Source organism: Peromyscus californicus, unplaced genomic scaffold (assembly GCF_007827085.1).
Source record: "Peromyscus californicus insignis strain IS unplaced genomic scaffold, ASM782708v3 Scaffold_2__1_contigs__length_46816999, whole genome shotgun sequence".
In the NCBI taxonomy this organism is placed as follows: Eukaryota; Metazoa; Chordata; class Mammalia; order Rodentia; family Cricetidae; genus Peromyscus; species Peromyscus californicus.
The window spans coordinates 43,704,270-43,723,376 of record NW_026294540.1 but is presented as its reverse complement, the minus strand read 5'-3'; the positions used below and the strand labels follow the sequence as shown (position 1 = coordinate 43,723,376).

Sequence of the window (19,107 nt, the reverse complement as noted above, 5' to 3'; positions counted from 1 at the left end):
GGGGCAGGGACAGCAGCAGCCCTGAGGGTATCTGGAGAGCTAGTCTAGCTGAATGAACGAGCTCCAGATTCAGGAAAAGACCCTGTGTCAAAAGTCAGAGTGCAAAGCAATTGAGGATGACATGCAGTGTTGACCTGTGGTCTCTACAAGCATGGCCTACACATATGCACACATGTAAACACACAGGAACACATACAAAAAGCAAATGTAGGTTCTATGTTCTAACACTGAACATCAACTATTACAAACTTGACAAGCATTTTAACTATGATTTTCCAACACACATGGGCAATACGAGGTTTCAGCAAGCAAACAGGAATGTTTGCTAACTTGACCTTTTGCTATTCCTGGTCATTTCTCTCCATGCTTCCACTGTGTCCATACCTAAGTATCACTTTGCTGATCACATTATAAACAACAACATGGTGGCATAAATATACTGTCAGTTATTTTATTACTACTAATTGATAATTTTCCACAATACATTAATGAAATTATTTTTGACAAAAGAAAAATTAATGGCCAGATCATGGAATACTGGCAACTGCAAAAAGGCTAGTGACCACTAGGAAGAATTCTCTCAGAAAGCCAGCAAACCTTCCGCATTATGGTAAGGGCAATGCAGCAAACATCTTTACAAAGCCAAGTTTATCAGTATTTTCTCGCAGTGACCATCACTAAAGGAAAAAAAAAGATTAATAAAAACAAATTTTCCTGTAAGTCAACACTAACTAATGAAGTCATCTGTATAAGTAAAAAGAGACATCCCCAAATGAATACAAATTAAGGTAAGTTACTTGCCATATAAACCAAAGTGCTATTTGGAAGATGCAGAATGTAACCTATTCGGGAATTTTAACATGATACATGAAAATATGATAAAATAACCATAAAAGTTTGTACCTCAGGGATAAAATGTCAAAATATTTATGGTAGGAGGTTTAGTATGATCTCCAAAATGCTTTGACTTCCATTCAAAGCTCCAGACATAAAATTATAAATCATTTTTTTTTACAGACTTTTCTGCTAGCTTCTGTTTTAATAATAACGTTAGACTATTCTCATACTTGGCTGCAATAAAACACCTACTCAAGGTGAAAGTTAATTAACGTGTAGAGAAAATAGGAAGAAACATTAAAAATATACTTTTATGTTAGCAGGGTTAGCTCCGTCATTCAATCTAAACTTGTTTACATGACCATCGGGACCAATTTACATTGGGAATTCAAACTGTTAAACCTGTGAACTGACAGGGTAAGTTCATTACATACTGTCATTGACTGTGATTATATACAATCATCACACCATGAAAACTCTCCAAAAATCAATACATCTAGCAGTGTCAAAAAGTATCATGCAGTGTTTGACTTTTGAAGTAGCCTTAAACCTATGGAAAACTAGTTTTCCTATTTTAACTACTGTTGATGTTGATTTTACTGATTCAAATCCTGATAATACACAATATGATACATCTCCAATTGAGAATATTCTGCAAAATCAGTATTTTTTAATGAATTAAAATTTTTTCATTACCTCAAATATCTGTGCAAACTGGGTCTCTTTACTAGAGAATATGGCATGAATACAATGGATGGCATATTTGGCCTGACGAGGTGGTCCTTTTTTGGATTTGTGATGCAACACAGGAAGCAAGGCTCTAAAAAAACAGGAAAGAAAAGCAATAAACTCAAAAAAAGGATAATTTATGTTTATACCCACAGATTAGTACTATCTCAACCAAGGTTGGAGAAGCTTCTGTGTGTAGCGGGAATAGGTAATACTGAAACTCATAATTTGTCAAACAAGTGACTGCTGAGTGCTCAGTCTCAAACAGGACATCTAGATCACCCTCTCTAAGGCTCAGTGGACAGTGCAGAGGAAGGAGGGGGCAAAGGGAATGAAATATGGTCTTCCAGACATGACATGTCTGTTGTGTCCATGGAGCCACAGCAGGGGTGGTTACCTGCCTAAGACTGAACTCATCCACATCCTAGCACTGGGAGAAAGAGACTCTCAAAGGTCCTCCCCCTCCCCAAGTAGCCATAGACAGTCAGTAAACGGTTGCCAGTGATGTATCATCCTCTTCAGTGGTTGCAGTCACTGATAAGTTGTCTTTGTCAAGTACACAACACAACCCATGTTCATTTCAGGGAAGAGGGACCAGACACTCTAAATGAGCTAAAAGTAGGCAGTGGCTGGGGCACTGCACTTAGGAAACACATCCAAGCTCAGCTATCAGCCACCTCCATGCTGACCAATTCCCTTCTGGGCAGATTGGGATAATCCACTCAGCCCCCGCCCCCTGCAAACCAAATGAGGTCACGCCCCCACTATTCACAGGGAAAGGACTACAGTGAGGTGGCTCTGGCAGACATCCCAGAACTGTCTAGTAGAACAAGAAGCCATTCCAACATGTTGTGAGGTTCCCTGTGTCTCTCATTTTACTAGACTTTGGTGTATTCACCCACACTTGCTCACTTTCCCACTGCTGGTGAGGTCTTTTCCCTTTCCACCTGTACTTCACCCCAGTGGATGTTTAGTACGATCTGCCTTTATCTTACTGTTCTTAGAAATAGAATTCTAGATTTTTTACTTTTTGTTCTCTTATACTTATGTGTGGTATTTTTCATTATTGAGCAATCTTCTTTCCTTTTTCTGTTCCTTCCTCTTCACCATCACATTACTTCCCACTTTTTTTTCCTTTTTTTAACTGAAAATTTTTTTCATGCAATATACTTTGATCATATCATTCCCACCCAACTTTATGGTTTTTTTTCCTCTCTCTTTAAAAAAATAAGCAACATACACACAAATGGAGACCTAAATACACAAGCGGAAGAGCAGCCAGACAAGAAGACCCACATGAAGCAGAAAAGTCTATCCAAAAGCACCAATGACTTGATTTTGTCTTGGCCGCCTTCTGGGCACGGGGCCTAGCTGTCCTGGAACGTGCTAGGGTAGATCAGGCTAACCGCAAACTCAGAGGTCTGGCCGTGTCTGCCTCCCACGTGTCACCATGACCGGCTGCTTCTTTCCTTTCAGTTGGCTCTGCTTCTGTTCTACTTGCTCCCTTTCCTTGGCTCCTTCCTCAACCCACTCAACTGCTAGTCTACATCTGTTTAATGATTTAGCCCCATTGCACACTCCTGCCAGCTGTGCCATCTTCAACTGTATGTCACTGATGGCTGGTGTAGCTGCTCTAACAGCAATTTGCTTTGGCCTCTCTGAGCAGTGTTAGGGAGTGAGCCTTAGGGAGCAAGCTGCTCACTAAGTAGGTCCCCAGGTTACAAGAGAGCCAGAATAACAGATATGTCTATCCTAACTCAGAAACAGGAAACCTAAAAAAGCAAGAGTCCTCAAAAAGATCATAACCCCTCCACTGAATTCAAGGATACTAAGATGAGTAAATACTGGATGAAGAATTCCAAAGTTTACTTGCAGACATTATCAATGACTTCTAAGAGGATATAACCTGGTGAATGAAGTTATGCAATCAGTGGGGGGCATGAAAAAGAAAGCCAGCAAAATGGATAAGAAAGCCAGTAATATGGAAGAGAAAGCCAAAAAGGAAACTGGAATTCTGGGCAGGAGGAAGAGGGTTAGAAATGTAAGAAATGAAAAGCCCAGGAATCAGTCAAGCAGTGGTGGTGCACGCCTTTAATCCCAGCACTCGGGAGGCAGAGCCAGGTGGATCTCTGTGAGTTCGAGGCCAGCCTGGGCTACAGAGTGAGTTCCAGGAGAGGCTCCAAAGCTACACAGAGAAACCCTGTCTTGAAACACCAAAAAAAGAAAAAAAAAAAAAAAAAAGAAAGAAAGAAAGATAAAAGAAAAGCCCAGGAATCAAATAATAACAACGAACAGAAAACATCACCACTAGACTAAGTCACACAGATCAAAGAACACAAGAGACTGTGAAAAGGCCAGAAAAACACTATATTCAGACATTCAAAAGAAAACAAGTAAATAAATGATCCTGACAATAACTTCCAAGAGATCAAGATGCCAAACTTAAGGGTCCATGCAGAAGTCAATACAAAGTAAAGGCAGAGAGAATCTATTCAGTAAACTTGTAGACTATTTCCCAAACCTAACAAAATGGGCATCCAAGCCCAAGAGAGATTTAAAACCTCAAACAGACATGACCAGAGAAGAACCTCTTCAGGACACACCACAGTCAAGACATAGCAAGGGTAAAACAAAGATGATACAGTTGAAGCATTAGGAGGAAAACACCCACCCACAAATACAAACACACAGGAATTCTTCAGAGCACCCCACAGAGTCCCTGAAAGCCAGGGCAGTGGATCCATGTATTTTACTGCCAAACAGATTCCTAGATCCAGCAAAGGTATCTTTCAAAATACCTTTGGAAATAAGGATGGTCCAAAACAAGCATGAACTAAAGCAATACCTCATCACCAACCCAGCTGCAGTGTCGTCATTTCACAGAACTGAAACCTTCCCTCCTGGAGGGAGGGGAGAGGGAGGCTGGGGCTAGAACTCAGAAAACTTACAAAGATGGGAACCTAACGAAACCCAGCAGCTCAGTAAGGTCAGAAGATGTACACTCCTGAGAGCTCTCCACAGAGCTGAAAAGCAGGGGACATTATAGAGAAGACTCCCCAGCGGTCCGACACGAAGAAGGGGCAGGAAGCTCCAGGCATACTTTTATCAGTTGTCTCCCATGCTGGCTTTGGCGAGGCAACTGCCTTTGAATCACTGGAGCGCCTATAAATAACCTCTCAGCCACACTCCTATAGATAACCCTAATATATTCAATGGTTCACCAAGTTAAACTTGGGTGGAATTTATTTTTTCTGTCTATCACTGATGTCCTACCTGAGGTAAATAGACAAACATTCACATATCTCAAGGAAAACTCACACAATAGTACTGGGGGAAAAAAAACCCCCAAAAAAAAACCAAAAAACAAAAAAACCCTGAGGAACACGGTACACAGAAAAGGAAGTCTCAATCAAGAAAGCAGAGAAAACCAATTTCATGAGCGGAAAAATGCAGAGAGACAACCTGGGAAGCAATCTATCACACTCAACATGTAAGCCCTCAGCACCTAAAACTACTGTAGGGAAGAGATAAAGAAATGAACATTGATCCAACCAATTAGAAAAATAACCAAGGGCTGGAGATATGGCTCAGAGGTTAAGACTGCTCCTCCAGAGGTCCTGAGTTCGTTCGTTAGTTCGTTCGTTCGTTCGTTAGTTAGTTAGTTAGTAAGAAAGAAAGGAGGGAGGGAGGGAGGGAGGGAGGGAGGGAGGGAGGGAGGGAGGAAGGAAGGAAGGAAGGAAGGAAGGAAGGAAGGAAGGAAGGAAGGAAGGAAGGAAGAAAACCAAAAAAGTTCAGGAATTAGCAAACCTCTCTCATTGACCAAATTGCAAATGTTGTTAACGCTGCAATTTGAAGACATAGACTAGCTGACTGATAAAAAATAGCTATCTGCTGTATCCAAGAAGCATACTTCAATCGCACACACTCGCAGACTCAAGAGTGAACGGAAGCAAATCTGGCCCGCATCACTATTCAGAAAAGTACTAAAGCAAACCTGAAGGCAACTTAGTCACAGGAGAATCTTTAAGTGGCAAAAGCGTCCACTGGGAAAGGGCCAGTCTCTTCAACTGTACAGGAAAACCTGGGTTTCCTCAGCATGCGGAAAAATCTCACTCTCAACAAAAGGGGATCAAAGCCCTTAATGTAAGATGTTGAAAGTTCTAGAGGGAAGCAGCTTCGAGATCCAGGCATAGGCTAGGACTATTAACAGCTCAGGAAATAATCCCAAGAATCAAGAAATGTGATTGCATAAAATGTAAGGCCTAATATCCAACAAAGGAAACAACTAACAGTGATAGTATACAGAATGGGAAAATTTACTAGCTAGGTATCCAATAGGAAACTGCTATTTAAAATTTATAAAGTATCCCAAAACTTAAAATACCCAACAAACAAAGATCTCCACCCCCAAAATGAATCAGTGATGGCCAAATTAATGGAATAGACATTTACCAAAATAAGATTTAAAAAAAAAAAAAACCAAAAAACACTTGGAAAAGTGCTCAAACCCCTTAGTCATCAGAAAAATGCAAAGTAAAATTACAGTGTGGTGATATGAAAGAAAATGGCCTCCAAAGGGAGTGGCACTATTAGGAGTGTAGCCTTGTTGGAGGAAGTGTGTCACTGTGGAGGTCACGCCCAGTGAGAAAGACCACTTCCTGTTGCCTGCAAATCAAGATGGAGGACTCTCGACTGCTTCTCCAACACCATGTCTGCCTGCAGGCCACCATGTCACCTCATGATGATAATGGACTAAACCTCTGAAAATGTGAGCCACCCCAATGAACTGTTTTCCTGTATAAGAGTTGCCGTGGTCATGGTGTCTCTTCACAGCATTAGAAACCCTGACTGTGACACACCGAGACTCCGTCTCATCAAGAAACAACACGTGCTGTCAAGGGTGTCTGAGACATGGACCTTAACCTGGCTGGTGGTGTGGGAACTCAAGGGCTGCTACGGGAATCAGTAAGCAGTTTTCTCAAAAAATCAAAAGTACAACTACCAACTGATCCTGTTCTATCTCTCTCTCCTGGGTATATACCAGAAGGAATCTTAAGTATGTCATAGAAGCATTTGCAAATTCATTTTACTACTACACTACTCATGATAGCCAAGATGCTCAACAAGAGTTCACAGTGGACCAAAAAAAAAAAAAAAGTTTGTTAAGGAATGGGCAAATCTAAGCAAGGTAAAAGAAGATACGTACTTTTCATACATATATGTGCGCAAGTATGTGTAATAAAACCCATTATCTTGCATGCTAACTAAAAAAGTCAGTAAGAAAAAAAAATAAGGCTAGGCGGTGGTGGTGCATGCCTTTAATCCCAGCACTAGGGAGGCAGAGCCAAGTGGGTCTCTGTGAATTTCTACAGCGTGAGATCCAGGACAGGCACAAAATTACACAGAGAAACCCTGCCCCCCTCCCCAAAAAAAAGAAAAAAAAAAAAAGAAAGAAGAAGAAAATAGAAACTATTCCCAAAGGTATAGCTCCATGGATAATCGAATCAAGCCTAAATTCAAATCACAGATTTGCTACTTGCTGCTATGACCTAGAACTATTTGCCTATCTGGATGTTAGACTCCTCACTCACAATAATAACCACATTCTGTTATCAGGTGAACGTACAATACATGGTATATAGTTACACACAGTTCACTCTGCTCTCTGATCTGATTTGTGTAGCAAGAGCATCATCCCATAGAGAAACACACATCATGAACTCATTTAAACAATAGTGTTACTTATTCTTATCAAAAAAGACTACTGTTATAAAATCCTGGTAGGTTTTTTGCTCTTTAGATTGATTTCATGTGTTTGACTGTTCGTCTGCATGTTTGTATGTATAACGTGCATGCCTAGTGCCCACGGAGAGGGTATCAGACTCCCTGGAACTGGAGTTACAGATGGTTGTGAGTAAACATGTGGGTGCTAGGAACCAAACTCAGGTCCTTTACAAGAACAGCCAATGTTCTTAACAGCCATCATCTCTCCAGCCCCCAATTTTGGTAGGTTTGGATTACCACTGAAATAATACCTCTGTGCTATTTACCAATGGCTTCTTCACTTCACTTCAGTTCACATGTCCAGAACAGAAGAGCAAGTTACACCTCCCTCTAAAAGTTACTTAATGTGGACTGAAGAAAAAGGCTACAGGCCAATTCTGAAGAAGCATCCAACACTGACCACAACTCCCTGGAAGGGTAGTTCTTAGCCAGAAGTGAAACCAATCACCTGTAACATCAGGACCACACATGGATCTTCCCTCCAGAAACTGGGGAGAAAGATGTGCAAGAAACAAATGATGACAGAAAGAATGAAGATATATTCTGTTGGGAGATTACAGACTCTTGAACACTGCCAGCACTTAATAGAAACTCTCTACAGCCAATCCAGGAACTACCATGAAATGGTTTTTAAGTCTTTAAGCAACACTGAAGCATCACAAAGATATACCATGCTTATCTTCTATTTTATAAATCTAAAATACCAACCGATGCTTTCTCACAAAAAAAGAAGTCTACATTCTAGTACAAATAACACACAATTTTCCTCAAAACTCAATTACTACAGAACTCAAGAGACAGTATATCCAAAGTATTTATTAGAAAAAGCCCAACTCACGATCTGATGTGTGGGAAATCCTCTTCAATTTTGCTCCCTGTGTTTTTGAAAATCTGTAGGGCAGCTTCTGCTACCTTTTCATCATCCATCTTCAGACAAGCCAGAAGGGATTCAAATGTTTCAGCAGAATGAAATGAGATGGGATGTGTAAAAGAGAGGACCTACAAAGGGTTTATAAACGTCATCTGTAAAATCTCTTCGTGTTTGTAATATACACCTAAAGTACATATTAGAAATAACACTAATCAATAATCCAAGATTAACTACGCTATGTTCCTCTGTGGAATGTCAATATATTTCTAGTCAAAATAATTTGGACATTGATTGATGATTATTTTTTTCATAACAAGGGCATGAGAAATAGGAACATATAGAAAATAAAACAAAACATCTCTTTTTTTTATAAATAACCATTAAAAGAGACTAGGTAAGAATTATTTTTAAAGTAAATTAGGAAATGTATACTTACCAGATCATAAAACGCACTATAAGTACCACAGCCAAATCAACATTTAAAAAAAAGCAGTAGAGAAAATCATCAAACAAAAAGATAAAGCAACAAGATCAGCATTTTTAAGAACCTAGACACAGACAATAATAGACTTTCAAGAAGGCAACAGCATGCAGCTCAGCTTGCATGCCTAGCAGGCACACAGCCTGGGTTTGATCCCCACACTGCATGGAGCTGAAACTGGCGGTGCATGACTGTGATTCCATCATCAGGGAGTGGACATACGAGGATAAGACCGTCAAGGCTATCCTCAACTATCTGCAATGTTACATGAGAGAGACCCTGTCTCAAACACAAAAACTACAAACAAAACACTGCAACTGAACTGGGCCTAGTGGTTTACATGTTTGATTCCAGCATTCAAAAGGCAGGCAGATCTCTGAGTTTGAAGCTAGCCAGCTCTACATAGTGAGAGCTCTTAAAACAAAACAAAACAAACAAAAACAGGCAACAGAAAAGTAATCATCCTGAGAAAGCCACGTATCTATAATGAGAAAATCATATCAAACACTCCTTTATAAATTCTTTCAAAATAATAGGTTGTGTTTAAATTAAAAAAACAAACAAACAACAAAAAAAAACCCTCTGGACATCTGTGTGTCTGTCTGTATGTGAAGTGTGCATATATATAAGTGTGCTCATCTGTCTGTGAGCATGAAGTGCTCAGAGGTCACTTTGGGTCTCTTTTTCTATCACTCCCAACCTTTGTTTGTTCAGATGAGGTCCCCCACTGACTCTGCAGCTCACAGGGCCAGCTGGTGGAGGCTCTTACACTGAGTTGAAGGCAGACACCCACCATCCTGGGGTCCACACTCGGGTCCTCCTGCTCACAGAGCAGGTACTTCAACCACTGAGCCATCTTCTCAGCCCCATTACAGGATTAGAGTGGAGAATAATAGAGTTCAAATACAGAATGTAGAAATACTAAATAACAACAACAACAAAACTGTAGTGTCATAGTTCAAAGGTTTATAAATGATCAAAATAAACAATGTTATTAGAGATATATACAAAGATGCAAATAAGAAAGCTAAAAGTTCAATAAAACAAATAGAAATTTCAGGGAAATACATGATAGATTTGATTGCAGGGATAAAAATCACTCAGAAAATATAGCATTTTAAATAATCAACGTAATTTGAGTAAACACAGTTTATGGTTTCATATGGTTGAATATAAAACGTAGGTAACTGGGGGTGCACTTCTGATTCCTGATGCTGTAAGATAAGCAGCTATAGTTTGTACCAGTCAGAGATACACAGCAGTGAGGCCCTGCCTTGAAAACACACACACACACACACACACACACACACACACACACACACACACACATACACACACACAACACAACCAAACAACACAAGCCAGTTGTCTAATAAGAAACAGGTTTAGACAAGCATTTACCTTCAGCAGCTCAAGGCCTGCCCTAATAGCTTGGTCAGTTGGGACACCCTCATCCTCATCGTCTGCTGTTCCATCTATTGACTTATTCACTTGCTTGATAAGAGCACTAGAGTATGACAAGAAAACAAAAGGGCGATTTCTTTCAACTGTAATATGTTAGCAGTATCTGAGAAAAGTTCCTAAATATTAAATAACTACACAGTGTATAATATTTTATATGGTTGTTAGCCAAACATTATTGTAAAACAAATCACAGGAAAATATCTTTTCAAAATCAGTTCTTTTCCTTCACCCATTCAAATGAAACCAAAAAGTTACTTGATTTGCCCTTTTTGAATGCCATCTGTACCTTTATTAGTGTCTTTTCCAGAGAAGGCCTAGCATCAAACATACGATTTTTTTTTTTTTTTTGGTCTAAAATACATGTCAATCAAAGATCAGCATTAAGTACTCTAAAAATGCAACATGGATTTGTGTCAGACAAAAGATCCAAGAGTTAGAAACCACAGTCCTGCTGCTAAAACTGAAACAGATGAAAAAAAACCTTATGAAAGAGAACACCAGACAAAGAACAGCAATGTTTTCCAGTTTTAGAGAGAGGCTGATCTTATTGCAAATGAACTTTAGTAATTCACTGATAATGAGTTAAAGCAATCAATCACACCACTGGGCAGTTGATTTTTACAAATTTCAAGTAATAAAGTAACAGTATGGACATAAAACATACCAAAATAAAAATTTATGCAATACTTCTCGAAATATTTAGTAGAGCTGTTTCTTCAAAAAATATTTTATGCTGAAACTTAGCACCAATCAAGGAATGAAGTGCGTCTGTCTAATTTTCTTACCTACAATTCTGGCTAACAAGATGGCTCAGGGTTTATGGGCCCTTACCACCTAGCCTGACGGCCTGAGCTTGATTCACAGGACCCACACAGTAGGAAAGACCCGATCCTGCAAGTTGTCCTGACTTCCAAACGTGGGTCTTCACATGTGCACCACTCTATGCACATACACATACACAACCATGCACACATTAAAAACATTTATTTCTATCAAGTGTTCCCATTTATTTAGTTTTCCTAGTGTTTCCTATTTCCATAAAACAAGTTTTTCCTATTCTCATATGAATTTTTTCCAATTACCCAAATGAAAATCTCCAACCTAAATCTTATTCCCAACAGTACCAAGATTCCTCTGTACAGTAGGAACATTAAAAAATTTAACTTTTATTTTCTTCTGTAACAATGGGAAGGAAGGCCACAAGCGAGTGAACACACACGTTAACAGTATCAGCTAACTAGGACTGCAAAGAGAATCCTGAGAGAAAATGAAGCTCCTTCTCTGTGGCCGCTAAGAACGGACGGAGCTCTGTGACAGAAAGCAGCGGCAGAACACGAGCTAATCACTCACACACGCACACGGCCAGAAAGATAAACAATCGGAAAACTACCTCAAAAGCTATTTAAGAATTCGATGAGGAACAAATGAAAAGACAGCATCAAACATAATAAAATGCACTCCGTATGTTAGCCTAAGAGATTAACCAGAGAATTCAGCAAGGTGACACAAACAAAGCTCTCAGAACAGTGATTTTTTCTCTATCAGCAAAAGTCAGCTAAAAAGCACATAGGGGAAATGTATTCACACTGAGAAGCCAAAACACACAAGTAACTAGGAATACAAGTCACACAAAGAACCCTCATGTCCTTGGGGAAAGGAAAGTCTGAATCCATGTACACTCCTGCCCATCTTATCATCAGGTACTACCTACCATTCACCCATCTATAAAATGCAGAGACTGAGAAGGCCCTGGTCCAGAGTCTGATGGCCTGAGGGGACTAATGTAGCCTCTCTTTGGTGGCTCTGCAGCCACTTCCTGAGTCCAATTTAACATCCAAGCCATTGTCCTGTACCTGTCAGGCAGTTCCCATTCCATAAAGTTACCACTGTTTAGAATTCTCCCACATAGATTATAAGCAGAATCTGCTACTTCTTGCTGCCATTTATGCGCTAACATACCTTCTGGATCACTGCTAAGTTCCTGATTGCTGAAACCAAGGGCCCACTCTTGGTCATCAGTCTGTCAGCTCATACCATATACCTTATTTGTGAAAAGTTTCACCATTTTTTAAGTTTTAGAATTCTGCAACAACTTGGTCTTCTTACATCTCTCTGATTTCCCTACTGTAAAAAGGTTTCCATATCTGTCTATAATAGTTTTCATTTTCTACTTAATTTTAGCGTATTAGTCAGTTCTCATAATTTCATTTTAAACTCAATGTCATTTGATTTAAAAAAAAAAAAATGTAGCCAGGTGTGGTGGTTTATTCCAGTGATCCTAGCACTTGGAAGGTAGAAACAGGAAGATCAGGAGTTCAAGGTCACCCACAGCTACAAGGTTAATTCAAGGACAACCTGAGCTACATGAGAACCTATCTAAATAAGGATACGATAGACAGAAAGAGACAGAAAAGAAGGGGAGGAAGGAGGAAGGAGAGGAAGGAAGGAAAGAAATTTTGTCATGTCCAACTAATAATTACATGTTGTCTTTCTCATCTACTTAAAAACAGGCCCTTTTTATTCTCTTCAAGGTTCCAGGATTCATTTTCTGCACTTGAAACCTTGTACTCTGACTCCTTATCTCATATGTGTAGCCAGGAAGCAGTCTCTTAGGGATGCTCTTTGAAAACCTTCCTCAAATATGTTCTTTCTTTCCCATCACACTAGCATCTATGCACAGGCGCCACAACCAAGCCTTAAGGAAGCTCTCTCTTCTCCCCTCCTCCACTCACCACCTCAGCCTGTGGTTTCCAAAGACTAAGGGTGTAAATCAAGAGCCCCAAAGCTCAGTGGTAATAGCAGTCCATATCTGATCCCGGGAACAAAGCACTCACACCTCTCCAGTCTATAACGGAACAGACAGCAGTTACTTTCAAAACACCCACACCCTATCTAGGGAGTTTGGCTTATGATAATCTCAATTCCTACAATACTCTTTCTTCCCTATCTGTAAAAGCAAAGTCTTACCTACGCTCCCTTCTTAGGTAAACTCGTACCTCCTCCCAGAGATAGCGTTTTGAGCTCTCTGAAGTAAATAATGAAGTGAAAGCAGAGTGAGAAGCAAGAAAAGCGGCCCAGCTGAATATGAACGACACAAGCTGTCTGCACAAACACAGCACAGATGACTGCACATACAAACACAGATAAGAAGCTGGTGTGGTGCCTGGGACTGACCTACGACATGCATGACTGGAAAACACAAAGAAACCTTAATATTTTTAAGGACAAATACCTGATAGACTCAGTATCTATGTGTACAGGTGCTATCCTCTCCAAAAGAAACTTGATCATTTCCAAGAAAGGATTTGTAGGCTGTTTAGGGTTGCCCAACTTCTTAGTTATTTCACGCTGAAATGCAGATTTGTAAATTATTAAAAGAATATATTTAAACACAGTGTAACTTGAAAATGTTAAGAACCTCTAACATTCTGAAGTATTGGTGCTGGAAAACACAAATCAAGAGGAGCTAAGTAAGTAACAAAAATCAGATTAAGAATTGAGCACATTCTAAGTAAATAAGATGTACATTATCATTAACATTCTAAGCAAATAAGATGTCCATTATTATTAACAACCTAAGTAAATAAGATGTACAATATCCAATATGACAAAGAAAAAACTGAACAGGTATTTTAAGTAAAAACAAGGTTAGATCCTTATCTCATGTCATACATCAAAAATAGTTCAAAAGAATAAAAATGTAAGAGTAAAACCAGAGGTGGAGACAAACCACCAAGCAAAACTAACAGAGAGAACTAGATACTAAATTCCTGGGTGTCACTCTGAAGACTCTCATTCAGCCTATCTGGGAAAGCATCATGAATCATCCTTTTTTAAAATATGTATCAAGATATATGAGTAAAAAACACTAATAAATATTTCTAAGATGTCTTAGTGTCTTTCCCATTATGATAAAATACCCTGATAAAAACAACTTAAGGGAGGGAGAATTTATTTTGGCTAATAGTTCCCAAGTTTTGTCGATCACAGCAAACTGAGCTAGAAGGAGCTAGTCACACCACATCCGTCCTCAGTTCTTTCTCCATCTTCCAGGATGCCCTGCCTGGGGACTGGGCCACCCACAAGTGGGTAGATCTCTCTACCTAAAATAATCAAGATAATTCCTCACACACACGTCCAGAGACCGTATTATGGGTCCAGCTGATAACTAACACTATTGTAACTTGCAACTGAATAGAATTTCATAATTAGACACCAAAAGCAAAACCCATGAGGTGTACATTTTATCCACAGCTAGGCAAAAATAGAAATCATGACATAAAAAGGGTATCGCCAACAAAACAAAAGGGCAAAATACAGCTGACAGAAAATGATTTGCAACTTAACAATGACATACTACAGCCAGGAGGTGGTGGCACACACCTTTAATCCCAGCCCTCAGGAAGCACAGCCAGGTGGATCTCTGTGAGTTCCAGGCCAGCCTGGTCTACAAAGTGAGTTCCAGGACAGGCACCAAAACAACACAGAGAAACCCCGTCTCAAAAAAAAAACACAAAACAAACAAAAACAAAACAAAAATAAAAATAATAAAAGACATATTAAAAACTAACCAGTTCTAAGATACAGAAAAATATTTTATATAAATAAAGATTATAAACATTCAACTCACAAAAGAAATACAAACGGTTAAAAACAACTTGGAGAAAGGCAGTCAGAAACCAAGCAACTAAAAAACACAACTCCTATCAAAATAACTTTGTTTTTACTTGGGTTCTGCTCCTAACAATGAGTGGACAGCATATGATTGAGAAATACATGTTAAAGGCATTAAAAATGTACCTTTAACCCCATGTAATTAGAATCTGTAGGAATGGAGATGTAAAAATATTCAGCAATGAAAGTGTTACCCAGCAGAGCCAGAGGCATGGGTATGAAACTATAGTCTCTGTTTCCTTAGGACACTAAGGCAGGAGCATATGCTCCGGTCTAGTCCTGGCAGCAAGACCCCACTCTAAAAGAAAGAGAGAGAAAGGGGGGTGGGGAAGCCCCGAGGGCTAATGTCCAGTAAGCTGCAGTGCACACACAAATGGCATGCTATGAACTATGAAATTTAACACTATAAAAAATGGATGAGCCGGGCTTGGTGGCACACACCTTTAATCCCAGCACTCCAGAGGCAGAAGCAGGCAGATCTCTGAGTTTGAAGGTAGCCTGGTCTACATAGCAAGTTCCAGAACAGCCAGGGCTGTCACAGAAAGAAACCCTGTCTCAAAAAAACCAAAACCAAAACAAACCAACCCTAATGAAAATGAAATGTGTAAAATTCATTTATAACATGATCTCATTCTCCCCATTCCCCACTTACCACACAGCCTTCAGCCTGCTTGCAGGAGCATGTGGGGCTAACAAGGGTTTCCAGCTGTTTCCGTATTTTCTCATCATCTTCCAACACTTGTGTGAATTTCTTCATGAAATCCTGCGCCTTACCAGGATCTGGCAAATTTCCTTAAAATGAAATGAAGTTTCATAATTTCTCAAATTGATTTTTTTAAAAAGGGTACTTTCTATTTTGTGATTCTAATCAATAATCCTTATCTACAAACTGCCCTTAGTTTAACAAATTGTGAAGCATCATTTATAGTCAAAATCTGGGAGAGAAATCTGCTTGGAGAAAATATGAAGAAGTCTCTGAGTGAAGCCACGTCTGCAGACGAAGAGAAGTTTGTTCTAAAGGGTCCCTTACAGTATTGTAAGACACTAAGTGTCAGCCTAAGTAGAACCATCTGTTCCTCAGACGCTGCTCACACTGTCCCTCAGGAGTCCCCAGGAGGCCAGTTCATTACGTCTTGTGTTCCCCGATTATCCACAAAGATATGCAGCACAGGCTGCTGACAGACACTGTGCAGACCACTCCCGGTGTGTGTGACTGCTAGCTTAAGTCACTCTCTGCAAAAACCTCCACAGCATTCTGCTAACACGTGCCCCACAGCTCTCACAGCTAAGGAAATGCTGACTTTAACTGGTTTTGTTTTTCCTGGCTGTTTAACTGCTTGGAAAAACACTAGACTAGGGTAACTAATAAAAGAAATTATAAATATCTGTAATGACAGCAAATTTATTCTTTAAATTAACACACAATTCTGAAAACCTTTAAGTCTTGGCAAAAATAACTAACCACTAATTGTGGTAATGATACCACAATCACATTAAACACTAATCATATTAAACACTTGCTACATTGCCTTTTCATGCCTCTCTATATAAGAAAAAAACTACCATAAATAAAGGCAGGCCTGGCTTTTAATCCCAGCACTTGGGAGGCAGAGGCAGATGAATTTCTGAGTTCAAGGCCAGTCTGGTCTACAATGTAACTCAAGGCCAGTCAGAGCTCTATACTGAGATCCTGTCTCAAAAATAAATATATAAACATGATGACTTACAAAAGACAAATATCTGCATAATCATCTTAAAACAGTAAGATTTAGACAGAGAAGCACTTGGGGACAAGCTTTTAAAAGTTCTAGTGTAGAACTTTCACAAATTATGTTCCAAAGATTATTAGCACTTCACTGGAATTTAAAAGTACTGAGGATTTAATATTGTTGTTATATAATTTTAGAAAATGACATTTAAGAGGCCCTTTAATCATAGACAGGCATCATATTAAAGGCCTATTCTTTAGAAAAATTTAAAAAAGGGTGGTACTAGAGAAAGAGAAAACAGCACCAAAAAACAAAACACACAAACAAAACCCCAGCATTTTATCAATGCAGAGGAATCCTTTCTCTCCCTGTCTCTCACTGTGAACACCTTCAGGACACTACCACTCCTGGAAACAGAACCTAGAAAAGCCTGCAGTGATCTGATAGACACTGAAAAAGAAACGGAGAAGACAACAAAGAATGAGGTCCTCCAGAGGACAGCACCCACGGCCAGCCGCAGAGGACAAGCCTGGATGCTGGTGAGCCCCAGGAAAGGGCCGCTGAGACTGCTCTACTCTCAGTGGCACCCTAGTTCTGAACGCTCTCTTCCAACCGGAATTTAAGTGAGCAACCAAGGTACAGTCACTAAGGTACTGTTCTCTAGTGCCCTGGTGTTCGTTCGAATGCAGCTGCAGTGTGTAGCTCAGCCCACGACCTCTTCGTTATCGCCAAGTGAAGTGTGGCACACTCACTCAGGCAGGTGTTCCCGATGATTTTGTCAACAAGTGCACAGACTCAGTGTCAACAGTCAGCTCGGGGTACGACAATTCTCAAAAATAAACGCACACACTACTTCTCAAGCTTTCTCATGTAAAACACTAAAGAAAGTTTTAAATTCTGGATAGCACACAGAATAAAAAAAATCAGGGAGAAAAAGGAAAACTGAACTGTCTGGTGTGTATCAAGCAAAAATACTTTAATAATTTACCACAATCTAACAAAATTTAAATTACATAAAACCTTCAATTAACTTTTAAACTTAAAGATTCAAAACAACTTACTTGTAATGACCATCACTTTAGAAAATATGGCCTTCACACTGGCATCTGTCTGTAAATCACATACAAAAATGCACAATTAAAATCCCTAAGAAGAAACCCACAGGCGCCTTCAACAACGCTCCCACATTAGTATCTTTCTTTAGCTCTCTCTAAATCCTAGATAATTGGGTGGAGGGAAAAGTACAGAAGCCATGTGACCAGGTAGGAAGAGGAGCTCCACAGTGAGTCTTCAAAGCAGGCACGTTTGTTTGAGTCAGTCAACACCTGATCTAAGCTCCGAACACACTGCCTGGATCCTATTCCGACTGCAATGGCTCCTAAAATCCAGACTAAGGCTATCCATGTGAATACAAGAACATGCCATACTTCAGTAACACTTTTGTGCATTTACACCCCAGTTAATGAATAAAAAGTTGGGTAACAAAGAGAAGAACTTTCCAAGGCTTCTGGCTGCACTGTAGCACTGAAGCCCATGCCTACTGACAGCAGAAGCCACTGAAGAATTATTGAAGAAAACAGATCCCAACAGGTTCAATGTACTCAGTGACCATAGGAAAAAGGTTAAATTACATTCAATAAAAAAATATGGCATGGCAGTGCACGCCTTTAATCCCAGCTCTCAAGAAGCTGAAACAGGTGGATATCTGTGAGTTCCAAGCCAGTTCAATCTACATGTCCAGTTTCAGGCCAGCAAAGGCTACCTAGTGAGACTACCCAGTGAGACTCTAACTCCAAAAAAAAAAAAAGGGCCTGATGGTGGTGGTAGTGGTGGAGGTGGCACATGCCTTTGATCCCAGCACCCTGGAGGCAGAGGCAGACAGATCTCTGTGAGTTCGAGGCCAGCCTGGACTACAAAGTGAGATCCAGGACAGGCGCAAAACTACACAGAGAAACCCTCTCTTGAAAAACCAAAAAAAAAAAAAAAAAAGTTTATTTAAAAATCAGAAACAAAAAACCTTTCAAATGTAAACTTCAACTATGCAAACAATTCCTTAGTAAAATTCTGTAGTTTTTAAAATCTTCACATCACAAAAGTTTTCAAAAAAAGTGAGAAACAGACTGTTGAGAAACAGCAGCTGAGAAACAGCACTGATCCCCTCACTCCTGTCCTAGCCCAGGAGTGCATGTGACGGAGGAGGTCAAAGAAGACAACTGTGAGCTATAATAAAGAACAAACTGATTTGGGTCCCCTGAATGTAATTTAAAATGATCAGATACACTTTCTAGATTAATATATTTCACAAGTAATGTTTTCAGAAAGGGAGGGGACTTAGAATCATTCTAAATGCCCCTAATTAAAATATGTCTTTACTGGATGAGTATCACAATTTCAGGGACTCGGAAGATACTCCAGTTAGCAAACTGCTTGCTGTGCAAGTACCAGAACCTGAATTTCATCCCTCGAACCCACAGAAAAAGCTAGGCTTGATGGCACACGCTAGTAGGCCCAGTGCTAGGTGGGAGACGGAGACAGGGACAGCCAGGGCTCAATGGCCA

At 39.8% G+C, this 19,107-nt stretch overlaps 1 protein-coding gene across 5 annotated transcripts in view; it reads right to left on the bottom strand.

Moving 5' to 3' along the window:
* Window positions 1-19,107, bottom strand: part of Pds5b (PDS5 cohesin associated factor B) — a 157,653-nt gene that overhangs the window by 40,249 nt on the left and 98,297 nt on the right. For all 5 annotated transcript variants that reach the window (XM_052754599.1, XM_052754600.1, XM_052754603.1 and 2 more), the window contains exons 15-20: window positions 17,611-17,659; window positions 15,493-15,632; window positions 13,399-13,514; window positions 10,104-10,209; window positions 8,189-8,349; window positions 1,534-1,657 (exon numbers count right to left, since the gene is read on the bottom strand). In XM_052754599.1, coding sequence (XP_052610559.1) covers window positions 1,534-1,657; window positions 8,189-8,349; window positions 10,104-10,209; window positions 13,399-13,514; window positions 15,493-15,632; window positions 17,611-17,659 — 696 coding nt within the window. The remainder of the gene's footprint in view (window positions 1-1,533; window positions 1,658-8,188; window positions 8,350-10,103; window positions 10,210-13,398; window positions 13,515-15,492; window positions 15,633-17,610; window positions 17,660-19,107) is intronic.